The sequence below is a fragment of the Prionailurus bengalensis genome, chromosome E1 (genome assembly GCF_016509475.1).
Source record: "Prionailurus bengalensis isolate Pbe53 chromosome E1, Fcat_Pben_1.1_paternal_pri, whole genome shotgun sequence".
NCBI lineage: Eukaryota > Metazoa > Chordata > Mammalia > Carnivora > Felidae > Prionailurus > Prionailurus bengalensis.
In genome coordinates this window covers 22,665,794-22,686,894 of record NC_057347.1, presented here as the reverse complement: position 1 = coordinate 22,686,894, position 21,101 = coordinate 22,665,794, and the positions used below count along the sequence as shown (strand labels likewise).

Here is a 21,101-nt window from a genome sequence, read left to right as displayed (position 1 = left end):
CTTCCAAGACGGTCCCCTGGCCTGGTTGGTGAGTTGGCTTGGGAGGAATATGGCTGGTGCTGCCCAGCTTGGAGGCAAGCAGGCGGCACAGAGGGAGGAGGAACCAGCTCTACTCAAGCAGGGTGGGCAGAAATTTCTCCTGCACCTGCAACAGCACCCCTGGGGCACAAATGGGCACCCTTTTGGTACTCTGTGCCTCTTTCAAAAGCCCAGTCCAACACGCTTTGCCATGGGATGGGGTGGGGGCTAGACTCCTCTGGTCTGGCCCTGGTGATAACTTCCTTCTCCCTTTGGTGGTGGAAAAGAGCCAGGGATTGGCCCAGCGCTGGGAAGGAGGGAGGGTCCCAGAAAGGGCTAGCCACTGGCTCTCAGTCCCTCAGGACCTCACCATTCTCTTATTCATCTTCCCACTGCCTGGCAGCCACAAAGAATCATGAGCCCATTTTACGGTCAGGTAAAATGAGGGCCAGACAGAGGGAAATAACCAATCTGGTTTATGTGGGCAGTAGGGGCAGGGCCAGGATAAAGACACAGGAGTCCAATTTCCCAGGCTCAGGGGAGGACCCTGTGAGCCTGAATCCAGTAGACCTTTCCTGAGGCCAGAGGTCAGGGCCACGCTTGCCTTGGCCAGCTCAAACATGGCCTGCAGGGCAGGGATGTCCTGGACAAAGTCGTCTTTCACGTCAGCATCCAGCGTGAGGTAGGCCAGGCCCTCCACTGCCCATCGCCGGGTCCGGGTATCTATGGACGCATTGCACAGCCACCTGGAAATCGGGGAGGAAGAGCGCTGGGGAAGAGTGCCATGGCTCCGGTCAAGATGGTGGAGCCATTTCAGGTTAGTGGGTAGCAGGTGAGGAGCGTTTCACAATGTGGCCCCACTAGAGCACACCCCAGAGAGGAGATGGCGGGCCCAGGGAAATGGGACCCCCTTACTTGCGACACTGTTTGGCCAGCTTCTCTGTCGACCCTTCAGCAAACTGCCTGAGGCCATAGTCTGTACCACCTGCAGAGCCGAGCTTACAGAGCCCCTGGGGAGGAAGGGACACGCTGGTAGAATCAGAGACACTTGGGGACAAGGCCTTGCTCAAACTGGTCCCTTTGCCCCTTTTTCTTTGCCTCGATAAACCTCTGTGCATACTACAAACCTCAGCTCAGGGGTCACCTCTTCCAAGATGCCTTCCCTGAGGCTTCCAGGATAGGGCAGATGTTCCCAAAAGCTGGAGTTTTTACTCTGCCCCTTTCCACCACCATTTTGACCCCACAGATGGCTCTGTGTCTGTTGTCTTGCAAAATGAGCACAAGACAATACTAATCTCATCAGAAACTGCAATGGTGAAAGATATTGGCAGACAGACCTTGTATGTAACAAACTCAGACGTGCAGAATTTCCTCAGGGAGAAACTGCACTCTTATTGGGAAAACAGGCCTTCCGTAAGAGAAAACTCACGGTGGCAGAAGCTATAACCAGCTTGTTTTAAAAACTGATACAAACAACCACCACAAAACATCAATGACTCCGATCCTCACTGTAATTGTTTACAAGCAAAGTAAAAGACCCACGAAAATACTTTCTGTTAAATGAAATTGGAAAAAGTGAAGCCGGTCATCTGTGCCACCTAGAAACTGATTAAGGAAACAAACTGACTTTTTAGAGTTTGCTCTGAAAATACCGGTTGGACAGAAGCTCCTCTGTGTCAGCGTTGTTGAAAAGCGTGGAGGCAAAGGTCCCCAGGGGTAAATAGCAGCGCCCACCCGCCTGAATCTCCATTCTCACAGCCTCCTACTTATCACCCTGCTCTGCGGGGGCCCATGGATAGGGCTGAGCGCCCCCTACTGCACGGTCTTCTCACGGATGGGGCCACCCCTCGCTCATCTTGGTGCCCCTGGTGCCCCGGCACGAAGCCTGCTACCAACACTCACCACCAGTGTGCGGATCTTGATCTTCTCGTTTTTGGTGGTCTTGTAGATCTCTTTGAGCAGCGATACGCCATTGGTGATGATGAAGGTGGCGCGGCTGAGCTTGGTGGAGGCATGGATGAGGGCCTCCACGGCCACCAGCTGGTCTACCTCACGCTCCGAGCCACACAGGGCTACCATCATCTCCATCACACCTTTCAGTCCCAGCAGCTGATTGCCCAGGTCAAAGGGGCCTTGCAGGATCCCCGACACTGTCTGAATGGCAATCACGTTCTTGTCCATGTCCTGGGGGTCAAACTTGCTCCTAAAATAGAGGGAAGGTAGTTAAGAGAACTGGCTGAAGGTGGGTGGGAAGAGTGTGGGATCTGAGGGGCAGACAGACTTGAATTCACAACCCGGATCCACCACTCGTGTGCCAGGTGACCTTGGGCAATCCACGGAAGCTCAGCTTCCTGACCCATAAACGGACAGTAGTCGTCTTACTACTTATCAGAGTTATGATGAGGACAAGTGATATAACAGACGTGACATGGGCTGTGTCCCCCAAGAAGCACACTCAGAGGGATGGGGATTGACATGTGAGAAGTTTATTAGGGAGAGTTCTTGGGATCAGTTCATGGGGGAAAAGGGAAGGAAGCAAGACTGAGCATTGGGACACGTTAGGCTGCGACTCAGTCACCAGAGAGCCTCCACCTGTAATGAGTGCTACAGCTGGGACACACACCCAGGCTGTTTCTAGTTGGGGGGGGAGGGACAAGTCATTGGATGCTGGCCACCCTGGGAAGGGTGACGTGGCTGTCCCCAGCTGAGGCAAGTCCCCAGGAAAGGTTGCAGGTGACAGCTGTCAGTCAACAGGCTTCCCAGCAGCTGGGCCGTCTAGTGGGACAGAACAGCAGCCACAACAACACAAAAGGCCCTACCGTGGAGGCCGGCACGCTGCATCACTCTGCGATGTGACCAAGTCACACAGTAGCCGGAGGTGGTGACTCCCCCGTCTGGTCCCGGTCCCTTCCCCCAGTGGGTGAGGCTTCTGCCTTGCTTTTGGAATCTACGACCATCTACCCTGTGGGAGAATCTCCGCATGGGGATGTCACTCATGACAAGTCCTCTGATCTTTTGGTGATCTGCCACGGTTGGTTTGATGGGAGGGATCAGGGCAGACGGGCACAGTGGAAATGCAGCTGTTACAAATGAAAGAAAGAGGGCGACCCGGACTAGGCAGGAGAACCTCAGATCAAGCAGGAGTTGGAGACCCGGGCTCTGGTCCCACATCTGCCTCTGCGAGGCTGGATGACCTGAGCAAGTCCCTGTCGGAGAGAAGGCAGCTTTGGAAGCTCCGAGAGCCCCTCCGGTTCTGACATTCTGCATCCTGTACCTCCTGTCTCCACTCAGCGCCAGGGAAGCCAGAGCCTTTCACAATCAGTCAGGTCTGCCCTCTGTGCTGGTTCCACTCACCCCGGCCCCTGATAGAGCAGGGTAGGGATTACACCCTTTGTGCTGGGGGGCGAGGGGAGGTCTCTTCAGGCGCCTCAGAGACTCACTCAACCTCCATGACTGGTCCAGGGGCTGGTGGCTGGTCCAGGGGCAGGCCTGTGCAGAGGCAACATTCCACAGGCCTCTGGCTGGGAGGGGCCCTCCTTCAAAATCCTCTGCCCTCACAAGGTCTGGCTGGGTGACAGTTACTGGAACTCAATTTGGGACCTCATGAGAGACTCAAGAAGTTAGCTGCCAAAGCTGAAGCTGAGGTAGAGAAAGACCAGAGAAGCCCTGAAGAGCTTTCAGGGAAACATTTGGGGGTCAGGTGAAGCGACAGGATTGAGCAGGAGCTGGCAAACCTCAGCTGCTTGGCCAAGTCCGGGAGGCTGAGCATGGTTTTCGTGGTTTAAAGGGTTTTTTTTTTAAAGTATACACTAGAGGGCTGCACATCCCAGCAAATATAAAATATTTCCTCCAGCCCTTTAGAGGAGAACTGTGCCAACCCCGGGAGGGGAGAAAGGAAAAGCAGAGTGGCTCCGCTCTCCCAAGGCTCACCTGGGATACTTTTTAAACATGTAACTTCCTGAGCCACATCCCAGACTACTGAGTCAAGTAGGGTCCCAGAAATCTGAATAATCTACAAGTCTGAGGATCATTGGAATAAAGGGTTAAAAGACCGCATAGCAGTGGGAGGGAATGGGAGAGGGCACACAGAAAAAAAAAAAAAAACGGAGACGCAGAGAGAGCATCTGAGTCACAATGATGGTTGAGTGACAGTGGGGAGACCCGGAATTCCACTGTTGAGAGTCCCAGGCTCCTGTCTAGTCTCTGCAAGGCCACATGGCGCTTAAACCTGACAGAGCCCAGTCTCGCTCCCTCCTTGATGAGCGGACATTTGTTCCTTCAACCACAGGAGCTTGTGGTAGGTTTAAAATAAGCCCCAAAATATTTGTCACTCTTCTGTGCAAAAGGTAGAGCCAAATTCCCCCCCTCTTAAATGTAGACCATCCTTAATGACTTGCTTCTCATGCATAGAATGTGGTGGAAGTGATCGTGTGTGACTTCTGAAGCTAGGTGATAGAAGACATCGCCGCTTCGGCCTCTAGAATCACTCACTCTAGGGGAAACCAGCTACCACGTGGTAATGACACGGGGAGGTCCACACCGGGAGGAACCGAGGCCTCCCGCCAACAAGCGGCACCGACATGCCATCCATATGAGTGCACCACCTTGGAAGCAGATCTTCCAGCCTCAGTCAAGCCTTCAGATGACTGCAGCCCAGGACGACATGTGACTGTAAGTTCGTGAGAGTCCCACAGCCAGACCCACCCAGCCTACCCACTCCCAAACTGCTGTCAAACTGTAAGATAATAAACAGTTGATGTTATTTTAAGCTGCTCCGTGTTGGGGTGATTTGTTACACAGCCATTGATAACTAATACAGAGCCCGACCCCGCGGGGCGTCCAGGAGACTCACGTGATGTACTCCTCACAGATCTTGCGGAAGTGATCACGCTCTGGGTCACAGCGCAGGTCATCGTAGAGCTTGTTGATGAGGATAGAGGCCAGCATGCGGGTGTTGTCAGTCAGAGGCAGGCAGGATGGCAGATCTGGAACCTGCCCCACCACCTTCAAGATCTTCCTCAGGCCTGCAGGGCAGATGATGGCAAGTGTCAGCTTCCTGCTGGGTCTCTCCTCACAAACACACCCTCTCATTCGGTTGTCTTAACGCCAGCTTCTCTCCAGCCTGCCTTTACACAGCACATGGCTTATCCAGAGTGAAGGGCACTGAAATGGGGCCAAGAGGCCCGGGCTCTACACCTAAGTCTGCCCCTAGGTAAGCAATCCACCTCCCACTGTGGTAGTTGATCTCAGAGGACTGAGTACCAGTGTTAACATTCGATGGTATAGCCTTCCTCAAATACTATTTGATATTCTCTCTTCCCCAGGTCTCAGTTTCTGTAAAATGGGAACACTGCTACCTACCACAGAGAGTTTGAGGACTCAGTGAGGTGATGTATGGTAACCATTTGGGGCCAATCCAGACACATCATTTTATTTATTTAGTAATTGCTACATTCGCTATTTATGATCGCTATCTCTTCTCTCTTCTGTGGAAGAATCTTCAGTGACTTCCTATTACCCATCAGGTTAATTCGATCATTGCGTATTTGTTGAATAAATGAATGAATAAGTGGATAAATCAACGGGCAATTTTTAGGCACTGAATACTGAAATAAAGGACACAATCCTCTTCTCAAAAAGTTCAAAACGCAATAAGGAACAGTCATATAAAGATTATAGTAAGGTGTAATGAGGACAGCAGGTGTGATAAAGACAGAGTGGTTAACACTGCAGATGGGGTGATTTGCTCCAACAAAGAGTTGTAAATTATTTTGAGCACTTACTATGTGCCGAGAGCTTCATACACATTACCCCCTTTAATCCTAACAAAAAACTACTGGTTAGAAATCATAATTCCCATTTTTCAGAGCAGAAAACCAAGGCATGGAGAAGTCAACTAAGTTGCCCAAAAGCAACTTGCAGCTGGCAAGTGACATTGTAACGGCGCTCTCCCAGCAACGTCTGATTTCAACACCCACGATATTAACAGTTATGTTATGCTGCCTCTGGGATAACTGAGAGCTTGACTTTGGAGCCAGGTTTTAGGAGTGGCTAGGAGTTCGTCAGACCTTAGCTGGTGCAGATAAGTGGGAAGAGGTAGATGCTGGGAGGCGTGAAACTCTGGATGTTAGGAGGGAATTAAAAGTGCTCAAGGGGGGCGCCTGGGTGGCGCAGTCGGTTAAGCGTCCGACTTCAGCCAGGTCACGATCTCGCGGTCCGGGAGTTTGAGCCCCGCGTCGGGCTCTGGGCTGATGGCTCAGAGCCTGGAGCCTGTTTCCGATTCTGTGTCTCCCTCTCTCTCTGCCCCTCCCCTGTTCATGCTCTGTCTCTCTCTGTCCCAAAAATAAATAAAAAACATTGAAAAAAAATTAAAAAAAAAAAGTGCTCAAGGGCACCTGGGTGGCTCAGTTGATTAAGCATCTGGCTCTGGATTTCAGCTCAGGTCATGATCTCACTGTTGTGAGATCAGGCCTCAGATTGGGCTCTGTGCTGAGTGTGGAGCCTGCTTGGGACTCTCTCTCTCTCTCTCTCTCTCTCTCTCTCTCTCTCTGCCCTGTGTGTGCATGCATGCACGTTCTCTCTCAAAATAAATAAATTAAAAAAAATGTCAGCAGTATGTTTTCTGCCCTGCATACTTTACCACCCGCACAAAAGCACCGGCAGGGCTGGGGAGTCATGGGAAGCAGTTGATGAACCAACCCAAACTCCCAGCCCGGCTCTCAAAGAGAGCCACTGAATGCACTGGCTTCACTTCCCACCACCTCCCCAATGCCCATCCCCCACGCTTCCCTTCCATTCCTACACATGCTTTGAGCATCTCATTCCTCTTCCTCTAGGACACTCTGGACCTCTTCCTCATCCATCATTGCCCTTCCCTGAACCCAAACGCTCACTTTCGGCTGGATGTCCTGATGGTTCCCAAGGCAAGTCTCCCAGACCAGCTTGTACAACACACAACCTCAACAAGGCATCTTTTCACTAGTGTGACAGGATTTGTACATCCATGTTCTGTTTACCCAAGAGCTACTTATTTTGGTGCCTGGAATAACAAATATTGCTTCCCACCTGCCCTACCCATTAGCTTGTGGTTGGACGCAGGTCCTCTCGCTGAGAGAAAGAGGTCTGCTGTTCACCCTTTGTAATGGATGCAGAAAAGACCAGAACTGGGAAGGGGAGGGGAAGTGTTGAGGGAGAAGGTTTAAGCACTAGAGTCATTTGTTAAAGTGCACTTTGCTGAGATCTGTGCAAACCAAACAGGGAAGCACAATATCACAAGAGGATACATGACAAGCCGGTGAAAGCTAATTTGAACCTTGTAGATCAAAGGATGGTCTATATGTCATCCAACCTGTGGGAGTTCGTCACAGTAGATGATAAAGCCATGGGTGTGATTCCTGAACAATTAAAGTTGACTTGGGAGAAGGGTAACCCCCCCGCCCCGGAGCTGACACATATAATGGCCATCTGCTAGAACCTATATATGGGACAGTAGATGCCAATTCTCCCTTCCAGAAGGCCTATGAAGTATTTTGCCAACCAAGGGCTTCAGGAACGTTATCCTATGGTTGGTGGGGTCCTGTTTGCTTTTGGCATTGCCCCCGCTTGTCAGGTAACTCTGCCCAGCTGTTTTCGGGTGTGTTCAGGCCCCAAATTAAGAGCCCAGTCTTGATCGGTATCCCCACCAGCCTGCTGGTGGGTTCTAACTGCTAACGCCTTTTCCTGGCTTTTCAGTTGGGACTGAAGACTTCTCCCAGACAAGGGCCACACCTCTTCTGCCGTCTGCTCAGTGCCAGGTACTCTGGTGCCCACGTGAAAGGCTGGAGTGAGCCGCAGACCCTCCCACCTCCTCACCGTTATCCACCACATAGAGGGTGCGTGAGTTGTCGTGAATGGCGAGGTCCTTCCTGGGGACGTTCTTATTGAGCAGGTTCATGGCCTGGTCCCTGCCCTGGCCAGACACCTTCTTACTGACCAGCATGTCAAGCAGGTGGTTGGTTATCTGCTTTAGGTCCTTCTTGGTATCTAAGGAAGGAGAGGATGGGGTAAATAGAGAGTAGGGAATCTCAGGTCTATAGGACCAAGAACGGCAGAGGCTTCTAGAAGGACTCTGGAAATATGGAATCCCCTGAATCCCGGATGTTGGAATTTCCCAGGAGAGTATAGAATTGCCCATCTCACCCCCCAAAAAGGAGACAAATCCCTAAACATTACCCCCCAGTGGCCATCCAGCCACTGCGCACACTGACTTTTATAACAGCCCATGCCATCCTTGAATAGCTCTGGTTCTTAGAAAGTTCTTTATTCCAAGGCATGACTGGCAGAGAGCCAGGGACACTTCATGTAGCTCTTTATAAACTGATTTAACAAAATGTTTTCCAGACAAGAAATTTATACTTCTTACAGACATCTTACTCCCTGTAGATTCAGGCATGCTGGGAGCCTGCATTCAAGCCTCAGAAGGGATGCCAGGTCTTCCCCACCTGCTGGGGGATTAAAAGATAAATGCTTTTTCTTGCTTTTGCCCTGTCTGACTTCCCTGCATCTTAGGGATTTTTGTCCTCATTCTAGGTTGGATCCCAAACAGGCAGGAAGGCAGGCAGGGAGGGAGGGAGGCAGGGAGGAAGGCAGGCAGGGAGGGAGGCAGGGAGGGAGACAGGCAGGGAGGGAGGCAGGGAGGGAGGAAGGCAGGCAGGGAGGGAGGCAAGGAGGCAGGGAGGCAGAGAGGGAGGAAGGCTGGCAGGGAGGGAGGCAGGCAGGGAGGCAGGGAGGTAGGAAGGCAGTGAGGCAGGCAGGGAGGCAGGGAGACAGGGAGGCAGGGAGGGAGGAAGGCAGGCAGGGAGGGAAGCAGGCAGGGAGGGAGGCAGGCAGGGAGGCAGGGAGACAGGGAGGCAGGGAGGGAGGAAGGCAGGCAGGGAGGGAGGCAGGGAGGCAGGGAGGCAGGCAGGGAGGGAGGCAGGGAGGGAGGCAGGCAGGGAGGCAGGGAGACAGGGAGGCAGGGAGGGAGAAAGGCAGGCAGGGAGGGAGGCAGGCAGGGAGGCAAGGAGACAGGGAGGCAGGGAGGCAGGGAGGGAGGCAGGCAGGCAGGGAGGGAGGCAGGGAGGGAGGGAGGCAAACAGGGAGGGAAGCAGGCAGGGAGGTAGGGAGATAGGGAGGCAGAGAGGCAGGGAGGCAGGGAGGGAGGAAGGCAGGCAGGGAGGGAGGCAGGCAGGGAGGCAGGGAGACAGGGAGGCAGGGAGGCAGGGACGCAGGGAGGGGAGGCAGGCAGGGAGGGAGGGAGGCAAGCAGGGAGGGAAGCAGGCAGGGAGGGAGGCAGGGAGGCAGGGAGGCAGGGAGGGAGGAAAGCAGGCAGGGAGGGAGGCAGGAGGGAGGCAGGGAGACAGGGAGACAGGGAGGCAGGGAGGGAGGCAGGCAGGGGGGGAGGCAGGCAGGGGGGGAGGCAGGCAGGGAGGGAGGAAGGCAGGCAGGCAGGGAGGGAGGCAGGCAGGAAGGAAGGGAGGGAAGAAGGCAGGCAGGGAGGCAGACAGGGAGGCAGACAGGGAGGGAGGGAAGCAGGGAGGCAGGGAAGGAGGTAGTCAAGAAGGGAGGCAGGGAGGGAGGCAGGCAGGGAGGGAGGCAGGCAGGGAGGCAAGGAGACAGGGAGGCAGGGAGGCAGGGAGGGAGGCAGGCAGGGAGGGAGGCAGGCAGGGAGGGAGGGAGGCAAACAGGGAGGGAAGCAGGCAGGGAGGGAGGCAGGGAGGCAGGGAGATAGGGAGGCAGAGAGGCAGGGAGGCAGGGAGGGAGGAAGGCAGGCAGGGAGGGAGGCAGGCAGGGAGGCAGGGAGACAGGGAGGCAGGGAGGCAGGGACGAAGGGAGGGGAGGCAGGCAGGGAGGGAGGGAGGCAAGCAGGGAGGGAAGTAGGCAGGGAGGGAGGCAGGGAGGCAGGGAGGCAGGGAGGGAGGAAGGCAGGCAGGGAGGGAGGCAGGAGGGAGGCAGGGAGACAGGGAGACAGGGAGGCATGGAGGGAGGCAGGCAGGGAGGGAGGCAGGCAGGGAGGGAGGCAGGCAGGGAGGGAGGAAGGCAGGCAGGCAGGGAGGGAGGCAGGCAGGAAGGAAGGGAGGGAAGAAGGCAGGCAGGGAGGCAGACAGGAAGGCAGACAGGGAGGGAGGGAAGCAGGGAGGCAGGGAGGGAGGTAGTCAAGAAGGGAGGCAGGGAGGGAAGCAGGCAGGGAGGGAGGCAGGCAGGCAGGCAGGGAGGAAGAGAGGGAGGCAGACAGGGAGGGAGGGAGGCAGACAGGGAGGGAGGGAGGCAGGCAGGGAGGCATTGTCTGGACGTGGGGCTCAAACTGCAAGATCAAAATGCAAACTGCAAACTGCAAGATCATGACCTGAGCCCAAGTCAGAAGTTTAACCAACCGAGCCACCCAGGCACTCCGTCTCCATGATTTGGGCTACTCTAGATACCTCACATAAGTGGAATCAAACAGTACTTATCTTTTTGTCACTGGCTTATTTCACCTAGCATAACATCCTCAAGGTTCATCCATGTTGTAGCACATGTCAGAATTTCCTTCCTTTTTAAGGCTGAATACTATTCCGTTGTGTGGACGTACCACATTTTATTTATCCATTCACCCGCACATGGACACTTGAGTTGCTTCCACCTTTCAGTTATTGAAAATGATGCTCCTATGCCTCTAACACTCTTTTAATTAGAAAATAAATATAAAAATAAAACCAGGCCACCTCCACCTACAGGGAATGACCCGTCTAAGGTGGCAACCGACTCTCCCTGGCCCCCACCCCCGTGGAAAAAAACCTGAAGAATGCCTCCTACCTAAGACCAGCGCTTCCTCCTTCCCTTGATGTTCTCGTTTGTCCTCTCCTGACAGAGAGTCGATGACAGCCTGGAGCAGGTTGCAGACGGCCAGAGACATCTCCTCGTTCTCCACGGCCATGAGGCTACAGATTCTGTCTATCCGGACGGCATGGAGAATCACTGTGGCCTATACCCCCAGCAAGAATGAGTCAGCTGCCTGCCCCTCTCTTCCAGCTGCCATGCAGGTTAGGAAGTGGGTGACATCCATCCCCACCATGCCCCTGCAGTAGGGAACTAAGCCCAGGCAGCCACACCTCACGGGGCCCATGGTCTAGGCAGGCTCTTGACACAAGCCAGGCCCCTTTCCAGAGGTTTAAGCCTGGGCGGTCCAATATAGTAGCCACTTTGCCACATGGGGCCGTTGAGCACTTGCAATGTGGTGAGTCTAGGTTGAGATGTGCTTTACAAGTAAAATATACATGGGCTTTGGAAGACTTAGGACGATACAATGTAAACTGTCATAACCTTTGCATTCAGCTCTTCCTCATAAACTTTCACTAGCCTTATCTTTGCATAAATGCATTTCCAGCTCAAAGGGAAATGCAGAGGACCAATCTCTGTTGATCCGGGACCATACAATTGAGGATGGCGGGAGGTGGGGGGACACTCTCCACTTGGCATCTGGGTCTATTTATGCCACCCACTAACTGTCCACATGTCACCCTCCAGATCTTCTGGCTGGCAGCCACCTGTGCCACACCCAGGCCCTCACCCTAGCTCGGTGGCCACTGCACATGCCCGACAGGGTCCTCACAGCCGCTAGCACCAGCTCGGGCCTCTTGGTGTCCACAAGCTGCAGCAGCAGGGCCACTCCGTTGTTCTGGAAGATCCTCTCAGCCCCTGCTTCTTCACGCCCCAGGACGATGAGGTTGTTGGCAGCCTGAGGAGGGAGGACACGATGGGGCGGGGGGGGGGAGGTTTGGCTGCCAAGGCCTCAGGCAGGGGCCAAGTGCAGGGGCTGGTTAAGGACTTGGTTTCCAAAACATCTTTATACTGGGTTCTTCCCCTACAATCCTGCTCCCAGATACCTAGCCTAGGAACATGACACAACAGAAGAAACAAAGTAACTGACATACAGCCCAACTTGATGAGATATACTGTAGCCACGAAGCCATAAACGAGATCACCCAGCAACTTGGAAAAAACATTAGGAAGTAGGTTAACTCTGATTGCACTTACATTAAACAAAACCGTGTATGTATGCTTACAGATAAGTACTAAACCAAGGTATTGAAGTCTTAAATTATTTAAACAAGAAGGCCATTAGACTGAGTGGCATTAATGCCCTAGTAGCTAATGTAAGCAAACCCAAATGGAAGCCTGTAATGTCTCAAGGTTAAGAAATCGAAACTTAAGAACAGTCAATCACAGCCAACTAGGCTTTCCCAAATAATGTAACTGCTTAAGCTATAGCCAATCAAATAATTGCATTGCTTTCTTTCCACCCAGGTCTTTCTAGAAGCCTTTCCCCTGGCTCCTGTAGGTACAATGCTCCTAACCACTTCCTGTTTTGCTGCTACTCCACTTGAATCACTTTTGCCCAAATAAACCCTGAAAATTATGAATATGCCACGGTTTACCTTTTAAGAGAAGTGAATTGTTTTCTTTTAAAATTTTTCCCTTGAATATGGTTTCAGCATTTTGGGTTTGCTTGTTTACCTGTTCTGGGCAATCTGAAGTTACAGGCGTTCTCAGGGAGGTGGTGGTTGGTGGGCAGACAGCGGAGGAGAGGGGTCTCTAGGGTCCTGGGTATGAGGACTGATTCTGCTGTATGCTAGCTGTGTGACCTTGGGCAAGTCATGGTACCTCTCTGGGTCCCAGACCGCAAAATTAGGCAGTTGAGCTAGAAAGTCCTCCAGTGTCCTCCCACCCTAAAACCTTGAGGAGGATACATATACCTTAAATGGCCCCAGATCAGGGGAGGAGGCCTCAGCAAAACCTGAAACCCTGGAGTTAGGGGAAGAACTCATGAGAGAGAAGGAGAAGGTGAGCAAAGAGAGAGGGAGTGGGACGCTGGGTATGAGGCTGATTAGAGACTCCCGGGCAAGTACCATCAGGACCACTAACACTCTACCAGTCAAGGGCTGTGTACTCGCCAAGTGCATTTACTCGCCAAGTGCATTTATCTGTAGCAACTCATTAAGTCCTCACATCAGTTTGTTATAAAAGGTATTTGCATGTTACATGGACTTATTGATCATAAAACTAACAAAAATTCTCCACGCATTGTCTGCCCAATTCTTATAACTATAAAATATTCAGGGGCACCTGGGTGGCTCAGTCGATTGAGCATCTATCTGACTCTTAATTTCAGCTGAGGTCGTGATCCCAGGGTCGTGTGATTGAGCCCCGCTTCGGACCCTGTGCTGGGTATGGAGCCTGCTTAAAGATTTTCTCTGTCTCTTCCCCTCTCCCCCACTCACACTCAGCTCTCTCTCTCTCAAATAAACAAATAACAAAAACCATTCAGATGTTCAATTTTTTCCCCCTGAAGAAAAAACAGAAGGGAACATTAAAAAAAAAAAAAAAGGCAACAAATTTGGCTAAGAGGATGGTATTACGAGCAACTATTCTCATATTTCAGGATGACCTTTTACAATATTTTATAATGGACTAGAACATTATTTTAACATGTTGTTTTCAACAGCTCTCAGGGTGGAAACCTGGGTATGGCAAGTGAGGCACTTGCCTTGGGTGCACCATTTACAGGGACACCGAAAACCTCGGCAATCAAGGTGAGTAACATCTAATGCAATATTTTAAAATATCAAAATCAATGCAATGCAATGCAAAAAAAAAAAATCATAGTGAACAAAATCTCAAAAATTTAAAACTCCAACCCTGCCCTCATTGGTCTCACCCTAGTCCTGGCCCTTATAGCCAGGTGCTTTCTAAAGTGCTTAACCTTTGGCCCGTTTGTGTCCACGTTCTTCAAGGATACGCCCTCCTCTTCCTCCGCGACCGGTCAAGGCGTTACTGTCTTGAGATCCGGTGGGGCCAGCAGCGGAAGATCGGCCGTGGCGGGGGAGGAGGGGGGGAGGGGGGGAGGAGGGGGAGAGGCGGGGAGGGGGGGAGGGGGGAGGAGGAGGGGTCCCGAGTGCGCCCTCTGGTGGCCGGCTTGTTGTCCCGCACTCACCTTCTCCAGCTTGTCCGCTTCACTGTTTTCATCCAGGAGGATCTCGAACATTTTCTGTACCCTTGAGTCTGTGGAGAACTGCACACGAAGCTGAGGAGAAAGGAGGGAGTGGGGAAGGAGGTAGGCAGGGGTCCACGTTCCAGGCGGCTCAGTAAATATTACGGTATCTACTCTGGGCCCCTACACTTTCTTTCTTTCTTTCTTTCTTTCTTTCTTTCTTTCTTTCTTTCTTTCTTTTTCTTTCTTTCTTTCTTTCTTTCTTTCTTTCTTTCTTTCTTTCTTCCTTTTTTTCTTTCTTTCTTTCTTTTTCTTTCTTTCTTCCTTTTTCTCTTTCTTTCTTTCTTTTTCTTTCATTCATTCATTCATTCATTCCTTCATTCAACAAACCCTTACTGAATAACTACTACATGCCAGATACTGTTGCAGATGCTGGGGATAGAATGGTGAACAAAATCAAGTCCTCACTCCACAAAGCTTACAGTCTAGTTAAGTTTGCTATGCTAACTTGGAGGGCTTGGATCATCACCCAAATTTTGCAGTCTAGTAAATAATTAGCTATCACATACTTTAAAAATGGGCTAAAATAGAACTCGATTTCTAAGATCAGAAACCTGAAGCAGTTTTCAAGCACCTCTTCACTCAATTTAAAACCATTACATTTGGGGGCACCTGGGTGGCTCTGTCAGTTAAGCGGCCGACTTCAGCTCAGGTCATGATCTCGTGGTTTGTGGGTTCAAGCCCCACATCAGACTCTGTGCTGACAGCTCAGAGCCTGGAGACTGCTTCAGATTCTGCCTCTCTCTCTCTCTCTCTCTCTGCCCCTCCCCTGATCATGCTCTGTCTCTCTCCCTCAAAAAAATAAACATTAAAAAAAAATTTTTTAACCATTACGCTTGGCTGTCTCATCCCTCACACCCCCACCCCCAACCCCAGTGCTCTGAATCTACCATAAAATGACCTAACTGATCACCCACCACCCCACTGCCCCACTCCCACCATTTGCCAGCTCCTTCCGTACCTCCCACCACTTTGCTTTGCTCCTCCACAGTCCTGCCTATTTCCATCGGGGCTCATTTCCTCCCAGTGGGTCTCTCATTTGTCACCCCCTCTCTGGTCACTCCTCAGTTTTGTGTTTACTCAGCCCCTGAGTCTGCACTCTGGAAGTGTACTGTGGTCCCACCATGGGGCTGCCCCAGACACAGAGGAGTCGTTGAGTCTTGGAGCAAGGAGCTTAGTGATCAGTTACTCTCCTGCTCTTACAGAGGAGGAACTGACACCCCAAGGGATCCCTTAGAAAATTGGCAACTAAGCCAGGACTAGGGTGTAGAATTTCTCATCTCTGATCCTAGTTCTCCTCCACTCCACTTCGTTTTCCTAGAAAAGATTTCCCTACTGGCTCTATCATCCAGCAGTACCTTACCCTCAGTACTGCTTTTGTCCTCCTAGAAAGAGAAGATCATGTCGCATACATACTAAGTTACAATTTCTTTTTAAAGCCTCCATCTGGAATTTAAAAGACCCGTGTTCTAGTCCTGGCTGGCTTGTCTCCTGGAACAAGCATCTCCGATCACTCAAAGATGGGTGCCTCTGCTCGGCTGTTCTCTGGCACCTGCCTGTGCCATGCATTCACTCCACCCAAGAGTGTGGAGGTAGGGTTAGACCTGCTCTGGTGTCCTGCTTCCCTAACTCATCCACTAGGAGTGGGGGGAGGCAGCCAAAGCTTGTGGGTAGGGGTCCGGCTCACCTTCTCCTGGATACTGGTGTTGAGCCTCCTCAGTGTCTCCTGGAAGTTTTGGTTCCGTGGCTCGAGGGTGGCACAGCGCTGCACGTCCTTGAAGGCCTGGTCCAACTTCCCCAGATGCTCCAGCGCCTGGCACCGCCGATAGAGAGCCTTGATGTCCGAGGAGTTGATGTCAATAGCTAATGAGGGAGACGGGGCCTCAGGGGCCTGGGCTGCAGATCGCCTTCCTCCCTCCCCTGCCACTGTCCCCAATTCCAGGGCCACTGTGTCTTCATTGGAGATCATCCACCCATGTGGATTATCTGGCCCCAGGCTCCCTCTTTGTGAGGGAGGCAGTAAGAATCATAGTCTCAAGGGAAGTTAAGGGTCATCGCGTCTAGCTCCTGATATTTCAGTCTCTGCTACATCATGATCCCAGCCAAGCATGCATCCAATGGATACTTGCATACCTCCAGCAATGGGGAGCTCCCTCCTTCTCAAGGCAGCCAGGCAGCTCCATCAAGAAAGCCCTCCCCTCTTCAGACCTGAAATATATCTCCCTGTAACTTTGCCCTCTTATCCTAAGTTCAGCCCTGGAAACCCTGAGATGAAATCCGATCCTTCTTCCTTGTGACAGCCTTTTAGGTGTTTGAAGGCAGCTCTCCATCCCACCTGGGAATTGCTTTCTCTGGGCTAAATGTTGCCACGTCCCTCAACTGCTCTTCACAGGGTGTATTTCCAGGCCCATCTCCAGCTGGTTCCCTTCCTTCTGAGCTCACTTCACACTGTCTCTGTTTCTCCTAAAAGAATGGTGCCCAGATCAAAACCCAACACTTGCAGCCAAGAAAAGACTTCCCATTTTGACAATGCACTTAAGTCAACATTGACTTAAGCGCAAGTTGAAATTAGTTACATTTAAAGGTTTGCTTTGTTTTAATGTTCTTCTCTCCCTAGTCTCTGTGCAATGGGCTACTGCCTCCCTCCTCCTCTCAGGAAGCCTGATCCCACAGAGTGGAATGGGCTGATGCCCAGAACCACTGGGGAGCCCCAGGATGAGCATACCCTAATTTACAACGGAGGGTGTGTCATTACCAAGACACGAGGATTTCTGGAAACATCTTTTAATAAAAGAATCTCCCAAGGGGCACCTGGGTGGCTTAGTCAGTTAGGCATCCAACTTTGGCTCAGGTCATGATCACACAGTTTGTGGGTTTGAGCCCCACATCGGGCTCTGTGCTGACAGCTCAGAGCTTGGATCCTGCTTAAGATTCTGTCTGCCCTCTCTGCCCCTCCTGGTTTGCACCTCTCTCTCTCTCTCTCTTTTTCTCTCTCTCTCAAAAATAAATAAACATTAAAAAAAAATTTAAGAGACGCCTGGGTGGCTCAGTCAGCTGAACGTCCAACTTCAGCTCAGGTCATGATCTCGCGGTCCAGGAGTTCAAGCCCTGCGTCGGGCTCTGTGCTGATGGCTCAGAGCCTGGAGTCTGCTTTGGATTCTGTGTCTCCCTCTCTCTCTGCCCCTCCACCACTCACGCTCTGACTCTCTCTCTCAAAACCAAATATTAAAAAAATTTTTTTGAAAAAAATTTTTAATTTCCCTCAACCTATGATTTAATATATAATTCGAGTTGCAAAAATGCCATTTAGGGATGCCTTCTCTGGACATCCGAAGCCCCGCCTACAATGCCTAGGATGGAGTTTCCACAATCTGTCATTTCTTCAATTGACAAAGAGCCTCTTAGACAAAACAGGGATGCTGGAGTTGGGGATGGGGGAGTGGTTGGGGAAAGGGAACTCACCTCTCGAGGCATCTGACGCCGCCTGAACATAGCTTTCCTGAGAAATGGAGAAGGGGAAGCAGCCGGGGTTAATGCAGGCCCAACGCAGAGACAACCAGACAGGGTTTGCTGGGGAGCTGCTGGCTGTCAGGGAACCAAGGGCGGACCCCCGACTGGGCATGGGAGAGCAGATGAGCTCTGACATTAGGCAAACTTGGGTTTGAATCCAGGCTCTGCTACTAATGACCTGGGAGATCTTGGTGAGTTACTAAGCCCCCCGAGCCCTGAGTTTGTTTTATCTGCTATATGGGCATGGCAACAGCAACTGACTCACGGGGCTGTTAGTAAGATGCTGTGAAATAACATGGAAAAAGCCCCTGGCGTGATGCCAGTTCCCATTAGGCTGATTCCCAACTGGAGGAATTTCTGTCTCCCAGAGGAGTGGGTCAGGCAGTGGGCCCAGGAAAGCAGTGGGAGGTGCCCTTCTCTGCCCTGAGGGCTCCAGCAGAAAGGGCTGGGACAAGGGGGCTTAAGGGTCTGATACCCAGCAAGATGGGGGGCTGCCTTCACCCCTGCCTCTGAGTGCTGGCCCTCAGCCTCCCACCCTGCCCGCTCCAGACCGTTTTCAGGCCACAGGCTGCCCGATTCCGATAGAGCGTGGCCAGCAGGGCCTTGTCCTTGGTCAGCTTCAGGGCCTGGCTGTAGCTCTTTGTTGCAGCCTTATAGTCCTGGAGCTGGAAATGCCGGTTCCCTTCCTCCTTCAGCTGCGCTGCTTCTGCCTCTGCCATCTGTCAGGACAGGAGCAGCTCAGTCTGGCCAGCCCCCACTCCAGACTCCTGGCCTGAGGTCTGGAGCTCCAGGGCCTCCTTCTACTGGGATGGAAGGTGAGGGTTCTGCCTGGAAAGGACCCATGCCTATCACCCCCAAATCCATTGCTCAGAAGGACATGATAGCACCTGCTTGCAGAATAGCATGGCTGAAGGAATCTTAGAGCCCCCGTGCCTCCCTCTCCTTCCCTCCCAGCTGGGCGGGTGAAGCCACCACGCCGGAGGCCTGAATTCTCACTGCAAGCCTTGAAAGTTCTTCTCAGTCCCTCTTCTCCCTCCTTGGTCTGAGGAACTCTCCACGCGGGCTCACTTTCTCAGAGGACGGTGCTCCTGGTCTGTCCTCCTGTGATGCTGTTCGGCTGAGCTCCCTTGTGAGCCACCCCCTGGCCACCAAGCCTTAATCTGCCTCCCTCCCCCACCCAAGAGGTTTTATCGCCCCTGCCAGTAGCTCCGGACCATATTTGGCCACAGGGTCAGGTGTCCCTGGAGTCTGTCATTGATACTCAGGGCCTTTCTCCTCCCCAGAGTGGATAGTCATTAGTCACCTGGAAGTGCTGACTAACCTATGCCCCAGCGTCCTACTCAGGGGCAGTCCTGGACTCAGGCATTCATACCACAAAGAGCAGAGAAAGATCCAGAAAGGAGGGAGACACAGCTATAATGCCCCTTCTCCCCCTCCATCCCTGATAAACAATCTCCCCTCCCTTCCCCCAATCACTGCTATTTTGGGAGCAGAGTGACAGCTGAGGGGCTGGCAGACTTAGAGCAGCTGCCCAGGTCCAGGACCAACTGGAGACTTCCAGAAATGCCCTTCTGGAGGGAGGAGAGTTCCTCCCTCTCTTCCACTTGCCCACAACTCCCCAACCCCTCCAGTACTCATTGTTGAAATGTCCCTCCTTTTCTGAAAGACAGAGGGGCTTACTAGTTCAAGTTTAGTGGAAATGGGTGCTTTGTTTTGGTTTGCATGCCTTCTCCTGTGTCCCCCATCCGTGTGGAGTGGATGCATTCAGCCTACCCTCCCAGTAGACAGAGAGGGTGGGCTCTTAATGTCCCCCACTAGACTATAGGCTTCTTCTTGGTCAGAGCTAGGTCAGTCTGGAATTCCCTGAGCCCGAGGACCATACCCCCCGCCCCCATCTACCTGGGACCTCTCCTGGGATCAACTGAGTCTCCCTCATCAAAAGAGGGTCTTCCTGGGACAAGAAGGAAGAACAACACAGGTCTCCCCTGGGGCAGGACTTGTTTCTTCTCATCTGACTGAGGGTTCCTGAGACAAATTTGAGTCTGTTCCTACTTGGACTCAGAACTCTCTCACCTCCCAGTGTCTCCAAGCCTAGGCTGTGAGCTCCCTCCCACAGGGTAAAGACAGCATCTCATTGCAGTTTGACTTACCCTGGCACAGAGGCTGCCAGAGTGAGTGCCCAACGCGGGCTTCCTGAATGAATGAATGAATGAATGAATGAATAGTGTCTTCCTGTTGATGCTTTTCTTCACTTATCACAATTCTGCCCCCTCCCCCCATACATCTTCAAACCTACCTGACCATGGCAGAGAAACGCACTGAAGATTCTGCTCTTTGATCGGTAACCTTGGACACACAGCTATGACTGTGGACAGGTTCTACTGTCCTGCTGGACCCAAGGCCCAGCTCTGATGCATATTTGTCTGTTGCAGGTTTGTTGACTGAATAAATGAATGAAGGAATGAATGGAAGAAGGGATTCCTTGCCATCATGGTGTCCTAAACCCTGGGCCCCTTTGTGGGGCAAGTGCTCTTGTAGTAATGAAGCAATGGGATAAAGGATCCTGCCACTGGCAGAAAACTGAGGTTCTCTGACTTTAGGTCCTAGGAATCTTAGATTCAAATCCTGATTCAGTAATTCACTCCATGTCAATTCGTAAGCATCCACTATGTAGCAGGAACTGTGAATGACAGTGAAAGCAGAGACCACTCATGAGGGCAAGGATTTTTGTCTATTTTGTTCACTTACATATTTCACGTGGCTATCACAGTGCGTACATAGTAGGTGCTCAACCATATTCAATGAATAAATGGATGAAATAATTCCATGGATCTGTGATTCCTAAATACAAAGAATACCAGGATGTTGAGAAAACACATAATAGGGAAACATGGCATTGTTTCAGAGAAAGTTTCCTGAGTGAATGATTAAATGAGTTAATATATGTAGAGTTCCTAGAACAATGTTTGGCAGAGACATTTGTTGAATGAATGCATGTATATTTCAGGCAAGACTTGAAGAATGAGGAATTGTCCCTGTCTTCAGCTGCTCAGGCTGCTATAACAAAATACCACAGGCAGGAGGCGCCTGGGTGGCCCAGTACCTTAAGGGCTGACTCTTGATTTTGGCTCAGGTCGTGATCTGGAGGTCATGAGATTGAGCCCTGCATCAGGCTCAGCACTGAGGGTGGAGCCTGCTTGGGATTCTCTCTCTCCCTCTCCTTTTGCTCCTCTCCCACTCCTGCACTCTCTCTGTCTCTCACTCTCTCTCAAAATAAATAAATAAACTTTAAAAAAAAAACACCTCAGGTGGGATGGCTTGAATAAGTGAAATGTATTTTTCCACAGTTCTGGAGTCTAGAAGTTTAAGATCAAGGTGCCACCAACATTGGTTTCTGGTGAGGTTTCTCTTCCTGGCTTGTAGATGTCCACCTTTTCACTGTGTCTTCATATGGCTTCTTCTCCATGTGAGGAGAGGGGAAAGGAGGAGAGAGAGAGAGATAATATCTGGTATCTCTTCCTTCTGA

At 51.8% G+C, this 21,101-nt stretch overlaps 1 protein-coding gene across 3 annotated transcripts in view; it reads right to left on the bottom strand.

Annotated features, from left to right (window-relative positions):
- UNC45B (unc-45 myosin chaperone B) overlaps positions 1-18,997 on the bottom strand; it is a 32,124-nt gene extending 13,127 nt beyond the window's left edge. The window contains exons 1-12 of one of the 3 annotated variants that reach the window (XM_043583718.1): positions 18,897-18,997; positions 18,127-18,294; positions 17,528-17,564; positions 15,753-15,928; positions 14,009-14,098; positions 11,585-11,752; positions 10,831-10,999; positions 7,870-8,040; positions 4,871-5,042; positions 1,921-2,221; positions 934-1,028; positions 623-764 (exon numbers count right to left, since the gene is read on the bottom strand). In XM_043583718.1, coding sequence (XP_043439653.1) covers positions 623-764; positions 934-1,028; positions 1,921-2,221; positions 4,871-5,042; positions 7,870-8,040; positions 10,831-10,999; positions 11,585-11,752; positions 14,009-14,098; positions 15,753-15,928; positions 17,528-17,564; positions 18,127-18,294 — 1,689 coding nt within the window. In that variant the 5' untranslated portion in view covers positions 18,897-18,997. Of the gene's footprint in view, positions 1-622; positions 765-933; positions 1,029-1,920; positions 2,222-4,870; positions 5,043-7,869; positions 8,041-10,830; positions 11,000-11,584; positions 11,753-14,008; positions 14,099-15,752; positions 15,929-17,527; positions 17,565-18,126; positions 18,295-18,571; positions 18,752-18,896 lie in introns of those variants that run through there. The other 2 variants (XM_043583715.1, XM_043583716.1) reach the window with 2 other exon arrangements.
- Positions 18,998-21,101: the final 2,104 nt, after the last annotated feature.